The 21399-nt window shown below is 38.1% G+C and overlaps 4 protein-coding genes, 1 non-coding gene and 1 pseudogene across 8 annotated transcripts; 2 read left to right on the forward strand and 4 right to left on the reverse strand.

Annotated features, from left to right (window-relative positions):
* Positions 1-169: 169 nt before the first annotated feature.
* LOC113775249 (dolichyl-diphosphooligosaccharide--protein glycosyltransferase subunit 4A) lies at positions 170-1366 on the reverse strand. Its single transcript, XM_027320040.1, has 2 exons — positions 1191-1366; positions 170-455 (listed from the first exon to the last, which is right to left on the reverse strand). The coding sequence occupies exon 2, from the start codon at positions 453-455 to the stop codon at positions 342-344; it is 114 nt and encodes a 37-aa protein (XP_027175841.1). The 5' UTR covers positions 1191-1366; the 3' UTR covers positions 170-341.
* A 76-nt stretch (positions 1367-1442) lies between these two features.
* On the reverse strand, positions 1443-1514 carry TRNAH-GUG. The gene has a single exon. It is a non-coding gene; the product is annotated as a tRNA-His (tRNA).
* Positions 1515-1644: 130 nt separating this feature from the next.
* LOC113772983 (kinetochore-associated protein KNL-2 homolog) lies at positions 1645-6039 on the forward strand. Its single transcript, XM_027317496.1, has 9 exons — positions 1645-1770; positions 1876-1961; positions 2489-2633; positions 2837-2975; positions 3089-3687; positions 4207-4288; positions 4484-4542; positions 5162-5213; positions 5685-6039. Exons 1-9 carry the CDS (start codon positions 1702-1704, stop codon positions 5726-5728), a joined length of 1275 nt encoding a protein of 424 aa, XP_027173297.1. The 5' UTR covers positions 1645-1701; the 3' UTR covers positions 5729-6039.
* A 627-nt stretch (positions 6040-6666) lies between these two features.
* LOC113774846 (histone H4) lies at positions 6667-7343 on the forward strand. The gene has a single exon (XM_027319483.1). The coding sequence runs from the start codon at positions 6742-6744 to the stop codon at positions 7051-7053; it is 312 nt and encodes a 103-aa protein (XP_027175284.1). The 5' UTR covers positions 6667-6741; the 3' UTR covers positions 7054-7343.
* A 2364-nt stretch (positions 7344-9707) lies between these two features.
* LOC113774556 (probable ADP-ribosylation factor GTPase-activating protein AGD6) lies at positions 9708-14477 on the reverse strand. 4 transcript variants are annotated; one of them, XM_027319098.1, is made up of 5 exons: positions 14392-14477; positions 13343-14263; positions 13138-13227; positions 10453-10957; positions 9708-10070 (listed from the first exon to the last, which is right to left on the reverse strand). In XM_027319098.1, the coding sequence occupies exons 2-4, from the start codon at positions 14147-14149 to the stop codon at positions 10454-10456; spliced, it is 1401 nt and encodes a 466-aa protein (XP_027174899.1). In that variant the 5' UTR covers positions 14150-14263; positions 14392-14477; the 3' UTR covers positions 9708-10070; position 10453. The 4 variants fall into 4 exon arrangements, with proteins under 4 accessions (XP_027174899.1, XP_027174900.1, XP_027174897.1 ...); XM_027319099.1 differs by having other exon boundaries at positions 13343-14228; positions 14392-14470; XM_027319096.1 differs by lacking the exon at positions 14392-14477 and having other exon boundaries at positions 13343-14385.
* A 2716-nt stretch (positions 14478-17193) lies between these two features.
* On the reverse strand, positions 17194-18350 carry LOC113773002 (annotated as a pseudogene).
* Between the last annotated feature and the right edge of the window lie 3049 nt (positions 18351-21399).

Genomic DNA, 21399 nt, shown 5'->3' on the forward strand with positions numbered 1-21399 from the left:
TTTCCCTGCCACCGAAAGTTACACATGGCCCTTGGAATGACATGCAGCCATGACTACACCTTCCGCTAGAAATTAGCGTCGCTAGTAGTTATAAATGAACAAACAATTTGGATTATATCGTATATTAAAAGAATGGCAAAATAAGCAGAAGAGACCACAGAAAAGCAACTTATCCAAAACTTCCTGTTTGCAGAACTTATGTATGAATCAAAAGCATCCCATTTACGATTTCAAAGACAAGGATTTCACTACATCAGAATACAAAATTAAGAGACAATACTCTGCCCAAACAACTATATTTAAATGAAAGTCATGCTGTAAATAGATAGCACAATGAACACTTAGTTGCCCTCATACTTGGGGTCAGCCATCACGTAATGATAGGCAATCAAAAGTACAAATATAAAGATGCCAAGAAAATTGGCAAAGAAACCGAGGTCTTGATCATCAATCATCTGTAACAGCAGATTAGAAAAGAATAATGTCAGCGTGCAGTTAGCTATAAAGCGTTACAACTGCTCTTTTTAGCAGTTAACACTACTACAATGAGGTGGATAGGGTAGGTAAATTCCGATTATTATTTTTGAGAAGCAGAGAATTCTACCTAGTGTTTCCAATATACCAGCATACAAATCACAAATGACACATGAAGGAAGAAAAGCAGTTTGGGTTAAGCAACAAAATATATACCCCATGACTCGAACAAATACCAAAATCCATTAAAAGGGCTCAGTAAACTGCTCAAGTTCAAATACTAGGAAGATGAAAGACGTCAGAACATCAATTAAATCAGTGGAGAACACATTAGTGAGCAGAGCTAAAAAAATCGTGAAATGCGGAGGAAAACAGGAGAAAAAAAAACCAATCAATTCGTCTCTACTCCTCCACATCCCCGCCGGGATCACTTAAAAATACTATCCAGTTATTCCTCTTCTCATACTTGTCCCCTCAGAAACTTTGGATGCTAGTCCATCCAATTTTACGAGCTAAATATCAATTCGAGCCAATTAAGAATCAAGTGAACGATGGTAAAAAGTAAAAAAGATATAACAAAAGCAAAGCGAAAATACTATTGACTTTGACATCAAATGATGCTATTTAATTTCTGGATGACAAAGCCAGAAACTTAGTTAGGAGATAGCGGATGAAATCGGGAGCCGAAAGAAAAAGGGCGATTTTAAGCATCTTACGATTGAACTTTGGTCGGAGGTGTTGGATCTTGAGCGACTGTGCAAAACCCAGAGACGAACCGCAGCAAGCCGGAGAGTTTGGAAACCTGTGAAACACAAAGAAGCATGTGCGTATACACTGGGAGCTGTGGAAGTTTACGACGTCGCATCGACGTGGCGTCCGCCTTAAGGGAGAGAAATAGCCCCGTAGATTAGAAGAATGAATTAATATGGGGACAGGCCAAAATTTTACAAAAGAATGAGTAAAAACACTGTGGCTGCTGGGATTCGAGCCCAGGTCTCCACGGCCACAACGTGGAATTCTTACCACTAAACTACAGCCACATCACGTTGTCAGGGGATTCGTAAACACTAATTTAAAGTAATACATTCGCTGTTAACTACTGCTAAACTACTTGTACGACGGAATAATTAAGCAAAAACCGTTCAGTTTCCCGCTACATTAGAGCTGAACTGTCAACCCTCATCATCATCATCTGCTGCCAATGCGCTCGTCGAGAGAGCTTCATAGATGCAAATGACCACTCCTTCGACCCCCAACAATTGCACTTCCACTTCCAGATCTTATTTTCAGACCACTGTAAGTTTGGTTTCAAGTGTAGAGGAAAATCCCTAATTTTCACTTCACTCTTTAATTTTTCTCTTTTTGTCTCCTCATAAATTTTTTTTTTGGGTCTAAAAAAAGGTTGGCCTCAGCGATTGGTGGTTGGTCAAGGCCGAAAAGGACTTTCGCGGAAAGCGACTTGCGATCGCCGGGATCCCTCATCGAGAGTACATTCATTTAGTTTTTGTGGGCTTTTTTCTGTTTTTGTGCAGTCATATTTCATATATCATCCATGGTCGTTAAACTTGTTGACGAATTTTGGGTTTTAATTTGTCATAATGAGATGTAGAAGCAAACGCCAGAGCTTTTTTTTTTTTTTTTTTTTAGTTGGAAATCCATGTACCTTCGCACTGGTCTGGACAGGTGCTATCAATTCCGTAGTCTGTCTATTTGAGGTTAATTTTATAATCTTACTTTTAGTTCAATTGTGGGTGTATTTTTTATCTCATTATGTTTTTGCCACCTTCCTTTTTCTGTACTCATATTGCTGGTGTAATGTTGCCCACTTTTCAAGAATTTGAGCAACGCATTTTATATTTTAATGGGAATTCTGTTGTTTTCTGTAACATTTGGTCCTTTGGCATTATTTGGTTTGCAAATCGTCCTGTTCCGTTTATACTGATCTCAGTGAACTATCCATTGCAAGGAAAGCAAACCTCTTAAAGTATTGACTTCATCTTTTGTTGTGCTGTAGTGAACAAGCTCTGCGTGTATTTTCCTCTGCACCAATCCTGAAGAGACATGATCTCTTTAACCTTGAGACTGCTGACGGTGTATGGATTATCATCAAAGGCCTAATCAACAAGGCTAGAACAGAAGAAAATGGGTTTCCATCCGAGGCATGTTAAAGAGTTTTACTTCACTTGAGTTAGCTAAGCAGCACGGAGATTGTTTATATAACAAACCAACAACTTATTCCCACTCAAAATTTGAAGCAACTAATGGCATCATACTTGCTATGGGTTACTGACTGAGCACTCTAAAATTTTCTGCAGCCACTTTAGCTGTTTTGTCCCATAGCTCTGATTGATTCTATTAACAGGTATTTGACCATTTTATTATTGGCTTTCCTCCTTATTGGGAGGAGTATGCACTTAATTGCTTTGGAGGAGAATCTCCCACTATGGGCACTGCACAAAGTAACTGTGATTCTGAAAATTTATCCCCAGAAGCAGGAATAGGTACACTGTTCAGCTGTTTGGATGATTCACATTTGCTGAAAATTCTATTTTGTGGGGTGTTCCTAAATGTATGACTGTCTGTAAATTCTTTTGCTGCTTATTTTTTCTTATAGTGGTGCCAGTTACAGTAGATTTTACTGACTGTCCCCGCATAAATCACAAGAATGCCAGTAGTGAAGAAGCAGAAGATGACAATTGCAAAAAAAATTCCAGTATAGAAGATAGTCCAGCCGGAGGCAGAAACGAAAGTAGCAGTAAGTCAAAAAGTGGAGGGGCAAAACCTTCTGACGCTGTTTCACAGCAAGAAAGTCGGGTTCTTGCAAAATTTCGTCATAGTGATTGCTACTGTAGGAATGAGTCAGGTTTATCTCCTATGGTTCCTGAAGCTTCAGGAAAGGAACTATCTTCAAGTAATTGTTCAATCGAACAAATGGAAACTCTTGAACTATCTGGAAATAGTCTTGATGATAATGTCAGGCAACCTCTAGCACAAGCAGGGTTTGAAGAGAACTCTGATCCTCCATCTGACCAGGCTAATATGTTTACTGACGGGGATCGAAAACAAGATCAGAAAAACAAGCGCATTAGGAAAAGGGCTCGTAAAGTGATGCATTCGCCAAGTTGGCTTGGCGGTGTAGGTAAAAAAAGGGAGAAAAATGCAGGTGCTAGTAAACGACCTATGCCTAACCCTGCAAACTTCTCTGTAAAGAAGGTTGGAAAACACATGCCTTGCCTTTTTTCATCAAAGATGTATACCTATTTGTGAGTATGTCTATATCACTATGCATGTAAAACTGTGTCCTTTGGTCCCTTTTGGTCTTCCATGATGCTTGGGTTCACACATCTTAGGAATTTATATTAAAAGGATGCCTCTTTTGCATGATATTTATTTTTGTCAAGTATAAAAATCCTACTACCCCAATCTGTGTGGTTTTAACTTGATTCTGCCTTCACGGTCTTAATTTGATGTCTAATATCAGATAAGAGTACGTGGATGTCTAACAGCTGTAGATGAAAGGTATAGAAGTTCAAATTTCGTAATTGAGGAGTTTTTTGGTGAAACTGGAGAATTTTATGGTATCTTTTGTCAGAATGCTTACATGTGTATTCGCAAAGTTCTGACTTGATTCTTTTCCATATTTGTTTTGAGACTTATGCTCCATTCTCTTATTAGTACTAGCTTATTCTTGGTTGATGTATAAATTGGTTCATTTTCCATCTGTTTGCATAGGGAAGTCCTATAACTCGTAAGAAGAAGGAGGAGAGCTTTATTGCTTTACCTGAATCTCTAAGTCTTCAAAGATCCAGATCTGGTAAGCTTTTCAACCATAACGGTGACTGTTCCTTTCTCCCAAACCCTTGCCGAACAATTCTGTCTAGTTGTTAGAGTACTTTTAAGGTAATATTTAGTTCCTGAGATCGTATGGCTGTGTGTCTTGTCTAAATAGGTTGAGAATGAGTGACGTTGTCTTGATGGGGTTTTGACTATATAAATCCATGTCGTGCAGGGAGATTGCTTCTTCCTACCATGCAGTTTTGGCGCAACCAAAGAGCGGTGTATGATGCGGTTAGTCGCTGCATTTAGTATTGTGCACCTAACATTTTGACAACCTCTAGGCTACAAGTAGTTCTTGCCAAGATTCTTACTGACAATCTTCTCCTAAGATAAGGTTATGCATGCAAGTAATACATTCGAAAAGATATATCTGCAGATTCATCTTTGTGGGCTATGATACGTTACTTCAAGTTAAATGAAGGAATCGCTTCATACGAGTTCTATTTGTTTTTATGTTTTTGGAAGATACTCGGGATGCTCTGGCTACATTTTTCTGCTGATTGGATAGTCTGGGTACATGCTGAACATCTAACGTATCTGGTTTATTTTATCAACTTCTTTTCTGGCTAAAATCTTCGTGTTGTAGAAAAAATGGCGTGAAAAAATAATACAATTAATGCATTCATACGCTAGCCAACATACCTTTAATAGCTGCTGGGAAATTAATATAGGGTAAGGAGTTTTCATCTGAATTCCTTTGTTAAGCAGATTTTTCATGTCTTCTGAACTTGCTTTTTAGTTGGTTACTACTAGATACCTTCACTTTCAGCTCAAGCATCTCCGATTTATTTCTGTACCCTTTTTTGTTAACGTCAGTATAATTTGATTTTTTTTTTTTTTTTTTTTTCAGGATCGTCGAATTATGGGAATCAAGGACCCGCAACTCAACCAGCATACTAAAGGTGTGTTGCTCTATGAGGCGAAGACAATTTGATAGATTCTGCTAGACCTTGGAACTAATGTAATCTGAATGTGCTTTGTGTGCTGTCACTAATCAAAGGGTAGAAAAATTTATGCCCAATTTATTTTAATTTTATGTTTTCTGTGTGGTGTCTTTGCATATCAAGACTTGTAATAGACAATAAAGTGAACAGAGAAAAGGAGATAGAATGAATCTGGAAGGCGAAAATTATGTGCAGAATTCCATTGTGAACTGCATCATGTCATCATTAATTTTTCATTTTTTAATCTTATGGTAGAATCTTTACTTCGACAGCTACATTCTACTGTTGAGAGCCGTGGTTTATTGGACTTTTTTTTTTATTTAAATTTATTTAACCTTATTAGTTAATTGTGACCACTGTAATTGATCTGGAGATTATATTGAATATATTTTTCACTGTCATTCACATGGAAGCTTTTCTTTTGTTAAGGGAGTAGGTCTGAACCTCAAAGAAAGAAAAGGCAACTGCGGTGACTGTTCATAATGGCGCTCTTATTGCCCAGTGATGGCGAAAGGTATGCATTTGCAAAGATTTTCATGTCATTATGAACAGGTGTGGGCCAACATAAGCAGCAATCTGTTAGCGATGTCAACATGATACTATTGTTTTCCTTTTCTCTTTAGCAATGACACATAAGGTTTTCTTTTTTCAACACCCTCTTTTGCCCTTTTTTTTTTTTGTGGACCTAATCACTGTAGATGCATGCGGTGGCATTCCTGTTGCCAGCAGTGTAGTGTTTGTATCTATCCTACATCCTTGGAAATTATTAAGGAATGCTGTGCTATCTTTTCCCTTCCAAAAAAAAAAAAAAAAATGCTGCAATTGAAATAAAATAAATAAATTTTGCTCAAGAAAGAAACCAAAAATGTTGAAGGGTAGGCCCTTTTTCTGATTAGTGGTATTACGCCCTTTGTAACATTCGGGCTCAATAAAATCAGCAACGATGGGCTGAATTTGGGCCTATAGGACTGTTTGACACCTGTGGCTGTGATGTCCAAGGCTCCCAGAAGATGAAAATTGCTCCGCCGCTAAATTCGAAATTCTCTGATGAAATTTCAAAATTTGAAAACCACCCAATTTACCAAGATCACCCTCAATTAAAAAACATGAATTGAGTTAACTTGCCTGTGTTTCTAATCTAATCTAATTGTGTGCGCGCGCGCGCACGTTTCTACCGTTTACAGGAAAAATTAAAAAACATGAAAAAAGTCACGATCCGCGTCATCCAGAATCATGGATTATTAACCGTCAACTTGAGCCTTATCGACGTCTCAAAATCATCTAATCTATTCGTTCCGGATCGCGAATGTCAGCCGTGGATTAACATTTGAAACCCAACGGTCCTCCTCCTCTCCGCTCCACAAAGGCTCCCCTATATAAGTTTGCAAACACAAGCCACCAATGCAATCGGAATTCTCTCTTATTTGGCTTATTCCTTCTTAATCGACTAGATTAGTGGTAGTATCTGCATCCGGTTCGATTTCAAATGTCGGGAAGAGGAAAGGGAGGCAAGGGATTGGGCAAGGGAGGTGCGAAACGGCACCGTAAGGTCCTGAGGGATAACATCCAGGGCATCACGAAGCCGGCGATACGGCGTTTGGCTCGGAGGGGTGGAGTCAAGCGTATCAGTGGTCTCATCTACGAGGAGACTCGCGGAGTCCTCAAGATCTTCTTGGAGAACGTGATTCGTGACGCCGTCACTTACACAGAGCATGCCCGTCGCAAGACTGTAACCGCCATGGACGTCGTTTACGCCTTGAAGAGGCAGGGACGTACTCTCTACGGCTTTGGCGGCTGAAGAAAGAGAGGGGGTTAGGGAATGATTGTAGTTGTTTTGGTTTTAGCGCGCTGTTGCGAAAATTGATCATGTGGTAGTGGTATATCTTTTCGAAATAGGCGGGTTGGGTCACTGGGTAAGACTTTTAGGGTTAGGGTTGGGAATTACGGATGTTAAAAAATGTTAATTTTTTCAAAACTGTTTTAAGAGGGATTCCTGAACTAGCTCTTCCCTTCAATTTCTCCTTTGTGGTTATGTGGTTTATTTTACGTCTGATGCCATCATCTAGTAGGATATCTCCACTTGATTAATTTGCTGTGTTAAAAGAGAAGATTAATGTTCAGAAAAAAAAAAAAAAAGAGAAATAGGACTGATTTTGATGTGTGCGGTGTTCTTCCCGAGGACGATTATTTGGCATCTAACAAGACATTTCCTTTTGGAGTGACTTAAGTGCAAGCAAATACCACGAAACACATTCAAAGAATAATGACCCAATTTCAGCGCCACAATCACAGAAGGGTTTTCTTCATGAAGAGCATTGAAAGGCTAACTGCTAATTTTCAGGGAGCAATGTTTTGAGTCTTCTGCACATTAGTAGGCAGATAAAAAATGGAAGGAGCAGCTGCATTCCAACCAACAATCTCAACTTTCATAGGCTCTCCATCTAGTTCAACACGATTTTTATGTCTAATTGCTGCCTCTGTATCTTTTCCATGGGAACAAATCACCTCTGCTTTTCCCTGCGAGAAGCAGAAGAGTATATTCCAGGAAAGACTGCATTTCAAGCCAAAAGTTCCTTGGTGACGATACCTTTGATTTGCGACTCTTATCATAGTGAACAGCACACCTTTTCAAGTCGCCGACTTCAGAAAATAGCTCCTGTTCACATGTTTTGGGCCCAGAATTCGTGCGTTCGGGTGGGTGGAACTGGAACTGGAACAGGAATCTTCTGTTCATTTCCAAGGTAGGGCTGTGGAAGGCCGGCACAGTCCAGATGGGTTTGTTTGGATGGTGACTCTATTTCAAATAATATTTTGCTTGCATTACAAATATAATTTTTAATTCACGTTTTATATTTTCAATTATTTTTTTATCTCACATACATTACATCACAAAAAATGTTATAATAATTATTTTAAATAATACTCTATCCAAATAAAATGGCACCTCAAGAACACAACAATAAAAAAACAATAAGAAGTGGTGTAGTTGGTTATCAGTCAGTCTAACACACTGAAGGTCTCCGTTTCGAGTCCGGGCGATGCCAATTGGTAACGTTCTTTGTTTTCGTTTGTTCGACTTAACAGTCACCTCGGGCCCATAACCTACATCGTCGCTTGTCCATATGCTGTCCCCTCTAATATATGTGAAAACTTTTTTCTTTTTTAATTCATTCCCTCTTAGGCTCTTATAAAGTAAAGACCAAAGTGAAATAAGCAATTTTTAAGGGCAATCAACCAAAATCCTTAACTGAATACCTTTTTTCCATTATTTTATGACTAACTGGAAAGAAAGCATAATATTTATATAATTGGAGGTGAAGAGTATAGGTGGCAAATAAACCCATTTAACTAAATTTACTTATACCTGCCCATGAATAGATGAATATGGGTATATTAAGTTTTTACATATACGTATAAATGGGTTAATCAATAATATCCATCAAACCCAATTAACCCATTTAAAATTATCTTTTCCCAAACCTCCTCTCTTCCCTTACCCATTTTTTTTTAAACTGTTCATTTTATCATGATATTGATTACTTTTGTTTCATTATTATTATTATTTATTGATTTTATCTTATTATTTTATTTTCTCTTCATTTGTTAACTTACTCATGTTTCAATATGATTAATTTATGACAAGTTTTAGCCTCTTTTCTTACCTTTCCATAATGAAATTTTAAATTTACATATGAAAAAAATGTTAGGGGTTCAAAATTTTTGAACTAATTTTTTATGTTAACTTTTATAATACTCAGTTAAAATTTTTATACTCTTATTGTTCTATTATTAAATAGTATGTAATTTTACGACATAGAGTACGGATAAGAAAATTTTGGTAATTAAGTTTATTGTGTATTATAAGTAAATATTTAAAACTAATGATGAGTGTAAAGGATAGTATAAATTGATAACTTAGTTTGCAACGATGAATTTAAATGAATTTACAAAAAAGTTAAAATAAATGGACTATAAATGGATAATTGGATTACCCAATTTTTTTTTTGACTTATCCATTTATATCCATCTAATTAAATAGTTATAAATAAGTTAACTCACTTATACTCATTACCCATTTTACCAATTCAAACCCACCTGAGTCACCCATTTTAACACCTCTAGAAAAGAGTCAAAGTATTTTGTTTATTAAAAAAATATTATCTTTACAAGATGCCTATGTGCCTAAAATGCAAGATGACATACACATGTATACCCTATTTGCTAATTAACATGCTCAGCGAACACGTTAAATGAAATTAAGTAAGGCCTGTGAAATCAAGTTAAGTAGGACCTTTGCATGTTCGCGTGGAACTCTTTCATTAGTTCTAAAACAACTACTATGTATGTTGATCTGCATTTGCAACTACAACTTCATACCAGCCAATGTAGCTGCACGTGTTTTTTTTTTTTTTTTTCACTATATTGATATATAGGTTTCTGCTGCAATCATTCTCCATGAATATATATATATATATATATATAATCTAAATTTCAGAAGACGCCGAGAAATCTAAATTCTGTGTTTGCCAAATGAAATGCACACTCGCTAGTGGGACAAATGAAACTAAAAGTCCAACTTATCCATTGATCTTATCATGGGATGATATAAAAACGATCAGCTATTTTCTTGACAAAAGAGTTCCATTTCCTTCTAATAGACTTGGCTGCAGTAGCGCGTACTCAGTTCAGCCTCTTCAAAGTTGGACACGAATGAGCCCAAGTCCAGAATCACTCGAGCGAGCATACCAAATAATTGAAAACAGCAATAACTTCTCGTACAATCTGACGTGTGCAAGCAACAACAGCTGGAAATTTCTGAATTTGACAAAAGAAATATCAAAATTGCTCTACAGAGATACATATCTGTAAATAAAGCACAGTTAACAATGACTAGGGTCATAGTAATTGCAGAAAAGTTCGAGTATACCAAGTAGACATTTAAAAAAAAAAGTCGTTTACAAATCCAAATGCAAATCTAGGTTATAAGAAACAATTATCAGTCCTCAAAAACACAAATTATGGAGTCAATACTTTGTCCATTGTGGGCAATTAGCCAATTGAGTTGGCAATTTTACATATATAGACTATTTCTAACAGACAGATCGTTCCAACAAGTTATGTCGTTGAATTGAATTGGAAGAACCAAAAAATCGAACGGGTGCATTTTGAATAAGCATTCGGAATGCCAATCACTAACCTTAGAGAAAACCTCCTTCCGTCCACTTAGCATCTGATTTTCCATTATAACCGACAGCCTTGCTATCAGATGCACTCTGGTAGAAGTTATCAAATCCATCATCTTTGTTATCATCCCAGCCTGCCCAGCTATCCCCATTATGAGATGCTGTCCCTTTACTTGATTCTTCTTTCCTATTGTCTTTACTATCCCAATCATCCCAGGACCCAGAACTGACAGAATTAAACTGCCGACCAGATGAGGGCTGCCCAGCAGCAGGAGAATTCCATCCTTTCGAATCCTGTCCAAACTCCTGATAATAACCATTTGTCTCACTTTCACTCCTTTGCCAGCCATCATTCTTCCAGCTAACACCACCTTCCTTTGCATACTCCTCAACCTTTTGTGATGCCAAAGCCATGACACCTTTCATGATACCCCATGTCTTATGTCCTATCTCTGTCGTCTTAGCAGCTACAACATTGACAGTTTCATTCACCTTGTAGTCATAGCCCCCCTCTTTCACCTGCAAGAAGATCGTAATGCAAATTGCTTAAATTTTCAGTCAAACCAACCACTAAGGAATCACAACACTGCATTAACAACTTAAAAAACTGACAGATATGGATTGTTAGAACTAGTAAATGCAAAAACTCAGGTGCCTAACTTCATTGCCTTAAATTTTCTAGTGGTCTAATACAAGATCAGACTCTTCAATGTTAACTCTAATAACACAAACCCCCCTACAGCTGAAGCAGCTATTGCCAATATTACATGAAGGTTTGTTTGCTCATGGGAGGTTAAGAATTTAAGGCCTTTCTTTTGGAAAATTAAATTCAGAAAAGAGCTCAACGCATCTTCAGCTACTTCTTTTTTTAGCTGCTAGGGCTACATTAGCTTTTCTAAAAGGATAATTTCAGAAACCTCCCTTGAGGTTTCTGACAATTTCATTCGGCTCCTCTCATCTATTGTCAAGTAATGACTCAAACTATAGCCTTCCACATTTAACTCTCTATCGTATCCATCCTACATCTTCATTTCTTCCAAACTCATTTATCTATTCCCATTTACCAAATGTGTATTGCCACCACTAGCAAAATCACCATGCATGCCAGCCACTAGTGCTTACGCATCAGGGTGTCTATTCCCAATTCTCTCTCTTTCAATACTAATAAAGAGCTTCTTTGCACCCATTTTTGTTTTCAATTTTTAGTAGGTATTAGCAAATTGAAATTGTCAAACAACAAGTTGAGTGATGATTTCGTTGTCAAACTAGATGGAAATCAAGAAATGAAGATAGTGGTAAAAAATTAAAAAATTATGGGTCGGAAATGGAAGAGGGACTAAATAAAGATTATACTAGTATGGTTGTTATGGGAAAATATGTTCCTGGTATATCTATAACTACATTGTGTTTATTTGCAATTATTGGTGATGGTCCTACAAAGATAGAATTTTACTAACTTGAAACTCGGTGCTGGAGTATATTGGGTGTTCGTGTTAGGGTGATGACTTGCACTATTTTGTATTAGAAAGGTGGCAATCATGAAAGTGGAGTTTAGGGATATATGAGGTTGATATGAGATCGTAGGTAAGTTTTTAGGTATATGATACTGCATTTTTAGTTGATTCAATGGTTTACACTGGTAGGCTTTAGACAAAAGAGGGACTTTGGAGCAAAGGCGAGTGTTTATTTAGTGATAAATTGGATGTAGATGGGCACTGGTAAAAGCAAGCAAGGATGAATGAAATAGAGATAATGAACCATTTTTTCCTTCTTTATTTTTGCTGTGAATTATATCCCAAGGGTATTTTAGGATTTTTCAGAAAAAGCCTAGTCTTTTGGGCCTACAATGTTACTTAAACAGTGAAAATAGGGGAGTTAGGTGTAATTTTTAGATCTAGAGGGGAGCTTCCCGCAAATACCGAAAACCTCAGGGGAGGTATGTGAAATTATTCCTTTTCTAAATGCAGTCATCACACATCACTCATTTTACTTAGTCAAGAGTTCACAAGCTTGTTGCCAAATCTTAACTGCATATGGGGCATTTGGGCATATTAAGGATCATTACTGGTATTGGCATGATATGTATTCATAAAATCTTTATTTACACATCTACCTACATCCTAAAATGAATGCACTACTGCTTTTTAGACTGTCCCTGAGTAATATCCAATCTGCCCACATAAAAATGGATTTCTTTGGTTTGAGAGGAAAATAATTTCCACTAGAAGACATTTCTTCAAAAATATGGTACATGGAAAAACTGATCTAGGGTGAACATCACTTACATCATGGGCAAGATGCAAATAAAGGAAATAAGCAGAACAGATGAAAAATAAAGATAGAAGTATCCTTCATGAATTAAAGATTAGAACCTGAGGCCCATCATTCTATAACAAATCCAACGTAATCTGTATACCATTCAGAAACCCACTTTAGACATGTAGTGCATCAGCCTAACCTTATAGACCTATTCCATAAGAAAGAATCACTTCAAATTCTTAAGTAGCAGAATTAAATACAACTGCTAAACCTATGCTACAACGTTCAAGTGCTAACAACAATTATCATTCAACACCTAAGCAACAGCAAAGCAAGACTTTGCTATAACTATACTGTCATTGCTCTTCACACCATCTACAGGCACTTTAAGATGAGTAAATCACTGACCACTCAAGCAATATGGATAGCCATAACAGTACCTTCGAAGAGAACTCTGTAGCACCTGCCTGAACGACATTAGCTGCCGACTGTGCTGCTGAAGCAGCCACCAGCGATAACTTGCCGAATCCCTGTTTAAACCACGATCACATTTTCATCAGCTATATGCCACACAGGCTGATTGGCATCAATAACCTAGAAGAAACGCTATTGTAATTGTGGACCCACACATCAGAAAAAGTGTACCTGAGCAACAGTAGAGAAAACATCTCCCTGAGAATTATTCCTGGGAATGGGAGCAGGGCTGGACCCGAATCCGACGTACTTTCCCCCTTGGGAGGGCGGAATCCCCTCAGGCCTCGACTCATTTTCCGACATCTTCCCCGCAAAAAAGCTTTCTTTATTGGCAGCCGAAGCCTCCAGCTGCGCCCGGGAATAAATATCCTGAGTGGACTTCGATCGAGCAGGAGTGCTACCGGTGCCACCACCACTCCTAAAATCCCCCACCGTCTGATTTCTCCTGATATTATTACTAGTGTTGCTACTACTAAACCCGCCATCGTCATAATTATCCCAGCTATCCCACCCCGAAGAGGCTGCAGTCCGACTACCCCCAGATGCCCCAGCACTAGACAGCGGCGGCTTACTGGTGGGGCCCCCGCTGAGGGTTTCCTTGAAGGGAGGAGGATCCCTCCAAGGTTTGCCCTCGGCGAGGGCTTGGATCCTGTCCCTATAAACAGAGGCGGCTTTGGTATTGTATTTGGTGACGATATCGGTTTGTTTAGGGATCCCATACTGGGAAATAAAATTATTGAAATTGTCGTTGCCGCCGAGCTCCATTTTGCGGAGTTGGATCTCGGACCAGGAATCCATGGTAACGGATCGGACGAAGGAGATGTGGACGCCGAGGCCCCGGTGCTTCCCGGAGCACTCCAAGCACATAAAGACGCCGTAGGAGACTGAAGCCCACTGCGGATTTTTCTGGGAACAGTCGACGCAGATCTTGTTGCCAAGCTGCGATTGGAGCTCTCTGAGGCGCCGGGATGCCGCCATTAGGGATCAATTTGGACGGCCGTATCCGATCTCCTTCCTCTCCGATGATGGGGATTTGGGAGTACCCGATCCCGATATGCTGCGAATCCCGGATCCGCGTAGATCAAAAGATAGCTAAATAAAAGTTACGACAATGTGATCGAAACATATGGATGAAGACATATGGAGAGAGAGGAAAGAGAGCAAGAATTCCAATTAGTCTTTGTCTTTTATTATTAAAAAAAAAAAATGAAACAACTTACAAGAGAATTGGGAAGAGAAGAAAGAAGGAAGATGGCCGACAGCGTCAAAAAAGCCTGTGATGTGCATAACGGCTGGTATGCAGATGCACTGAGTTGGCAACGGAGCGGAGCTGATTTGGATTTTTTCTCTTCTTTTTTTTTTTGGGGTGGTGGGGGGCCACAAATTACCCAGTAGTCCAGTATTTATTCGAGGGAAAAATCTTTTCTTTTTTCTATTTCTGTTTGAGTCGTATATTTCTGGTTACACTCGGTATTGATTAACAGTATATTCTAGAGGCATCATTTTCTTTTTTTCTTTTTTTTTAGCCTACTCTTTTTCATGTTAATTTGTTTCAAACATGTTTGTCGTTCTGGTTTTATAAATAAAAAAAAAAAAAACACGTTTGTGGTTTTTTTTAATAAAAAAGTACGCGTGGAATTCGAGAACTATTATGCCTTGTTTGGTACATCGGGAGTTAGGAGAATACTCTTCCATCTCGTTTGGTACATCGAAATGCTCATGATGATAGGGAAAAAAAGTCATTTCAATAATGTCTGATCTCGAAATGGAATGTCCATACCATTTTTAGTATTTGGGTAGATTATTATTTGGAATATTATTTAGAATAATAACTGTAGCACTTTTTGTGATGTGATGTATGTGAGATAAAAAGATAATTGAAAATATAAAAAGGTGGGTTGGAAAATGTGTTTATGATGGAAGCGAAATATTATTTGAAATATTTGTGCTATCCAAACACTATTATGTATAAAATTGACTTAATTGACTTAATTACCTTAAAATCTATTATTGAGCATTATAAATTTTTGCATAATTTGTTTATGATCGTGCTATGCTATTTGTTACCTTGTATGAGGAACCATAACTCTTTTTTTTGGTATATTATAAATAACCTATGTACTTATTGAAATAATTTGATTATAATATTTGGATAGATATGCTTTTTATACTACCCTGTGGTAAAGATGTTTTGACAATTTTTGGACTGATTTGAACAAAATATGCTGATAATATATACGCTATCTCGGTTAAATGCATATAAATATATAGAATTTGAAATTCAAATTAATTATTATCCATATAGCAGTGATGTATATACTGTCAGTGTATAAGGATAAATCCTATATCTAAAATAATTCAAATTCCTTCTTAAACAACCAAACAATATCAAAAGCTATTCCCTCCTTTTTTCATCTTTTATGTTTTTCCTCTGTTCCCTCCTAATCTCCCAAACTAGCAATTAAAGATTCATTTCTTCACTAAAAAAAAAAAAAACTAAAGTAGAAAATTAAAGCACACCATGAAACTACCACCCCGACCCAATCTTGGTTTTTCTTATTGTGGTGAGATCATTCTGTGAGGCTAGGTTCAATTGGACAGAAAGCTCGCAAAGAGCCCGTATAAGCTCCTGAAATGTGTCGCGTTACTTAGAGATTGAAGTGGAGTGGATTGGCCCATACTTGAAATCAGAGTTGAAGTTGGACGTCTTGGGCCGGGTGGAGCCTATCGAACTCGCAAGCAATGGCGTTTCATCATAATGACTAATGCGATCTGCTGGTTTGCCAAATTATTAGGTTATTGTTTTAATTCAATCTTATGCTTTTATTACGTTCTTTCAAATTTTAATATTCAACTTCCGGGACCAAAAACAACATTTCATCAGAATTCTATTATCCAGAAAAACAAATGAATTTCTTAATCCTCAAACGAAATCTTTCCACAAAATCCATAACACGTAACGAGAAGAACTAATTAGAAAAAGGACTACCTCTACAAGAAAAAGGCCTATTTTTAAGAAAGGAAAAAAAAAGGTGGTTTCCGATTGTTGTTAGCATGTAATAATGGTCTACACTTGAAACAAACATGGTAAAGATTTTGAGTTCATAAACATTCGTCATGTATAAAATTGACACTCATCAGTCATCCCCTCGTCTGAGCAGAAGGGATTTTTCCGTAGAAGATGGAGCACCAAAATGGAATTCCAGACCGAGGGAGCTCCGTATGAGAAAAGCAAGACGGGGATATATGAACAGCTCTGCCTATGTTGGAATCTCCTATAGTGGGATGCCCACATTTTTTATAGCATTATAGAGAAGAACTAAATTATGTTGAAAATGAAACAAAGGGTTTTTTTTTTTTTGTCAATACAAAGAGTATCCCTTTCGAACTAATCTTCCTACGCTTGTGCACCCGCCTCCCAAGATAGTAGAAGGAATCGAACTCTCACCACACGGTGTAGAACCTAATGAGACAACCCCATCACCATCCGAGCCGATCCCGAGGGGCAAAATGAAACAAAGGGTTAATCAGAGAAAGATGCAAACTGCGAAGTCGTAATCAGTGGAGCGGAGGGAGCAAGGGCAGTGGGTAAGTCAACTCAATCGGTATCCAAGTAAATGCATGAGTTACGTGGAAACACATGCCAGTTCTTGTCCTTGAATAATACACTAGTACTACTTATTCATAGTAAGGGAAAATGGTCAATTTAATCCCTAAACTTTTTTTTCCCGTCGATTTCGTCTTTATATATTATTTGTAGCCAATTTGATCCTTAAACTTATATTTTGGTTCCAATCCAGGAACTTAGCGGCGGAGCCACCGCACAATTTCTTTCAAACTTCTAATTGAGCAACCCAAAAGGGTATTTTTGGAATTTAAATGGTGAGGCTGTAACAAGAATGAATGAATGTAGACTACCAGACAGACTTAAAAAGAATAATGGAGTACTATCGCCGTAGTATACTACAACTACTCCTCCGCTACTAGCAAAGTGCTACTGCTACTGTAGTTGTAGTAGTAGTAGTAGGATTCTAGATGACAGGAGAGGAGAAGAGGGGAATCGCCTCTCCGGGAATCCTAGTCCAACGCATTTGGACAGGCACAAGCCTTCAAAACAGGACTCCAGATCCACTGCACCAAAAACTTCCGACCTCTTCTCCCCTTCACGTTGTACGTCCTTTCCTCTCTGTTCCTCATCGCCCACGCCGATATACCCTCCCCCGCCCCCCGTCCCGTACAGCCCCTCGCACAGGTCCCCGATCTCCGTTGGCACTGTGGGGTCCTCCCCCGCGTACCACGCGTTCACCAGTGGGTTCGATGCCAGCTCTGCCAGCTCGTGCTCGATCACGCTTATCATCCGCATTCGGAGGGGCCAGTGCTCCCAGCCCGCCTACCCCTATGTACCCGGGCACGGCGAACGGGTACGCGCACCCCTTCGGGCATTGTTTCCCGGAGTTGCCTACCTAAGAGTACGGTAGCGTGTAGCCCACCACGGACGCGAAAGTGAAGTAGTGGAAGCCGCAAATGGCCCGGCAGAAGTCCTGGACAGTGACGTCCCCGGAGGTGAGGATGAGGTAGACATGCCGGAGGTGAGGATGAGGTAGATGTTCTTGTGGTCGACGGGGAAGGGCTTCGATCGGATAGCCGCGGCGATGACCTGCCACATAGAGAGGCGGGTGAGGTGGGTGCCCTGGGAGTAGTGGGGTTCGGAGTACTCCCCGGCTACGAGGACGGAGCTGGAGATGTTGGCGCCGGTCTGGTCGGTGTAGAGGGAGACGGTACGCCACCACTGGGAAACGAATGGGGAGGGAGCGGCGCGGCGATCGGAGGTGGAGATGGAGAGGAGGAAGTCCTTGATGAGGAGCTGGTGGGAGGCGGCCCACCGGCCGTACTAGATAAGGTAGATGTTGATCGGGGAGGAGAGGACGAGGCCCATGTGGTAGCGAAGGTCAACCAAGTCAGAGAAGCCCTCAAATTTCTTGGAGGCAGAGAGGGACTTAGGGGCAAGCTTTGGGTTGAAGTAGGAGTCCGATTGTGTTTGGAGAGTCTGCTGCTTAGCGGAGGAATTGGAGGCGGCAGCAGCATTGTTGAAGGGGACGATGAGGAGGAGGAGAAGAAGCAACGGCAATAGTGTCGGTGCTCCTCCTCCTCCTCTTACTGCTGTTTTAGTAATCAACATTTTGTGTATACTTTTTTTTAATGCCACTTCTTTTTAATTTTTGTTACAACCCCAACATTAAAGTTCCTAAAATACCCCTTTTGGGTTGCTCAATTAGGAGCTTGAAGGAAATTGTGCGGTGGCTCAGCCGCTGAGTTCCTTGATTGGAATCGAAATATAAGTTTAAGGATCAAATTAGCTACAAATAATATTTAAGGACGAAATCGACGGAAAAAAAAAGTTTAGGGACTAAATTGGCCATTTTTCCTTCACAGTAATTAAGGTCGCTTCATTCGGCAGCCGTCTGCATTTTCTCAACCAAAATAAAAAGATAGAAAGAAAGAAAGCGAAAGGAGGAAAGAAATGAAGCCTTCTGCGGTGAAGAAAGGGCATGTCGATTGTCACGTAGTATGGACCCAAGAAGATGGTACTCGTACTAGAATAAATACTAAATGCCACTAGCTGTAGCAAACGTGGAGGTGGCGGTGCTGGCGGCGACCGAGACCACGAGTAGTTGGCAAGAGCCAGCCCACCAAAAATGTCATCTTCATTCTTTATAATCTCTCATGTTCTGCTTTGATAGACCATAATTAGAGGTAGGGATGCAAACGAAGTAAAGTTATATGTTCACACACAGGACGTGCAACTGCAAGCGTATTACTTTCGCCTGAGGAGGCAAGGGGAATTATAACGCACGAGATTGGTGATATTTAAGATAATAAAATACTGACTTTATTTAAGCATTTTGGATAAATATTTTAGATCCACATGTATGTTAAGCCTGCTCTTCAATTTGGGACCTAAAAATTAATAAACTTCTCGGCGGTCATATTAGTTCCTTTTAGTTTTTTTTTTTCTTTTTTCCAAAGGCTTAAACCATGTACTCGATAAATGAATAACCTCTATTAAATAATAAATTTTTTCGATCCCAATTTTGGGCTAATGAGTTAAATTAATAATTTTGGTCAAATAATAAGATACTACTTTTTTTGAGAACCTTATATAACATATTGGTCCGATTCATATCACAAATTAATGAATTACTAAAATTACATATCATATTATCCTAAAATACGAGGCTATTGTTGCTTGTTTTTTCTTATAGTTTAAATCTACCGGAATCTCATTCCTAATTTTTCTTATTGCATCTAAAAGTTTCGAAAATATTGTCATTTATATACATAATATTGTTAATCTAATTCATTGTATGTTGACATCCATCAATTAGTATTTCTAAATCTTTTTTTATCTCTTGATAATAGGAAATGGTATCAATTGCAACATACACTGAAAATATTAATTAGAATTAAATTATAGATACGAATCAAGGAGATATTAATTGATTTATATTCCTTAGATAGAATCGTAAGTGTACTTGATAAATTAATAAATTATTAATTTATCGATTAATTAATACCTCTTCAAATAAATAGAATTTATATTGTTCCAAGGGTCTTAATTTATAGAGGTTTTACTATAGTATGTGCTTTAATTTAATAGTAGTTCCCTAAATCAATCCCAATGCGGTGAATGCATTATCTGGGCAAAGCTCATTTGGATTACTTTTTTTAGGAGTTTTTATTAAAAAAAAAAAAGTATTGTAACGATTTTGATGATTATGAGATAAAAGGTGATCGAAAAATGTACTCATGGAAAGCAAACTTTTTCTGCAAAAAATTACAATTCAAAAGAGGCCGTGTGTGGAAAATTATTATCAAGTCATATATATATATATCTATTAGGATTATTAACTTGAATAATCAAAACCATGCAGCAACATATATATATATATATGTCCTAATTGCACTTCCGCTAACTTTAAAAATTGGAAGATTTGAAGGCTGTATCTACTAGGCTTTTGGGCGGTTTCCTCAAATAGGCAGTACATTACTGCAGTAGCAGTAAATCAAGTCCATCACTTGGGATGATAAAACACCAACAGTTGCCGTTACCGTTGTTTTAAGCCCAGAAGAGCATAGCTAGAAGGAATGACGGACAGAATGAATGAAATAGTTATGTGCTCTGTTTTAAAGACAAAAACTGAAACTCTCGAAATTAGTTGAAGAGTAAATCTGGCAAATATAATGAATACGCAATTAAAGCTATCGGCAGAGATATAACTGCTTCTAGCTAACGGTCCCTGGTGAGCTAATGCTGCTACGATAGTCCTGTTTCTTTGTTGGAAAAGTAAATTTAGATTGCTATTTTCCTAAAATACCCTCACATTAAATATGGTACAACTTTATGGGAACTTGAATTGATGGTAAAAAAAGAATCAACTCTCATTAAATAAGGTAGGTTTATAGTAACAACTACTTACATTGAATAAGGGTATTTTAAGAAAAATTAAAATACAATTACATTTTTCAATTGGAAAGTGGACTACAATTTGGGACAGATGAAAAAGGAATACAGGACTATCAAAGTGGGACGGAGGGAATATGATTAATCTCTCCTAAACTGACAGTGTATATATTGTCAACATTAGATGAATGATAATTATATAAAATTTAAATCTAAAATTTAATTTTTACATATGTGTCATGGATCCAACGGTGACACAGTGTATGCACTATCAGTGTATATAGTATTTACTCAAAAATATAATGCTGAGCCAACAGAAAGTTTTGTCCACACGTCTCATTTTTTTATTTTGGAGACTAGAAAGGCCCTTTGTATCCCGACCCCATTTTTTGCAATTATCAATTTCAATTACACTATATACTATAATGTATGTTTACTGACTCACGAAAGTAATACTAATATACAAAAACATGACAAATTGGACAATAATAATAATAAAAAAAAAAGTTGTATACCACAATCATATAATTATAAATTAAATACATCTGGACCATGAATTGCACCATACATACATTATAGATACAGCAGTTGCGTAGCTACTCACTCCCTTGCATCTTTTTGGGAAAGACGACATAGTATTTCATTAAATAGTAGCAGTACACCATGAAATTTAATCAATCTAGTTCAAGTAAAACGGTACACAGTTTTTCAGAAAAAATGCAAACGGTACACCTGCGAACCAACCAAACTAGAGGTGTAAGAGAAA

The sequence above is a fragment of the Coffea eugenioides genome, chromosome 6, assembly GCF_003713205.1.
Source record: "Coffea eugenioides isolate CCC68of chromosome 6, Ceug_1.0, whole genome shotgun sequence".
Taxonomy (NCBI): Eukaryota; Viridiplantae; Streptophyta; class Magnoliopsida; order Gentianales; family Rubiaceae; genus Coffea; species Coffea eugenioides.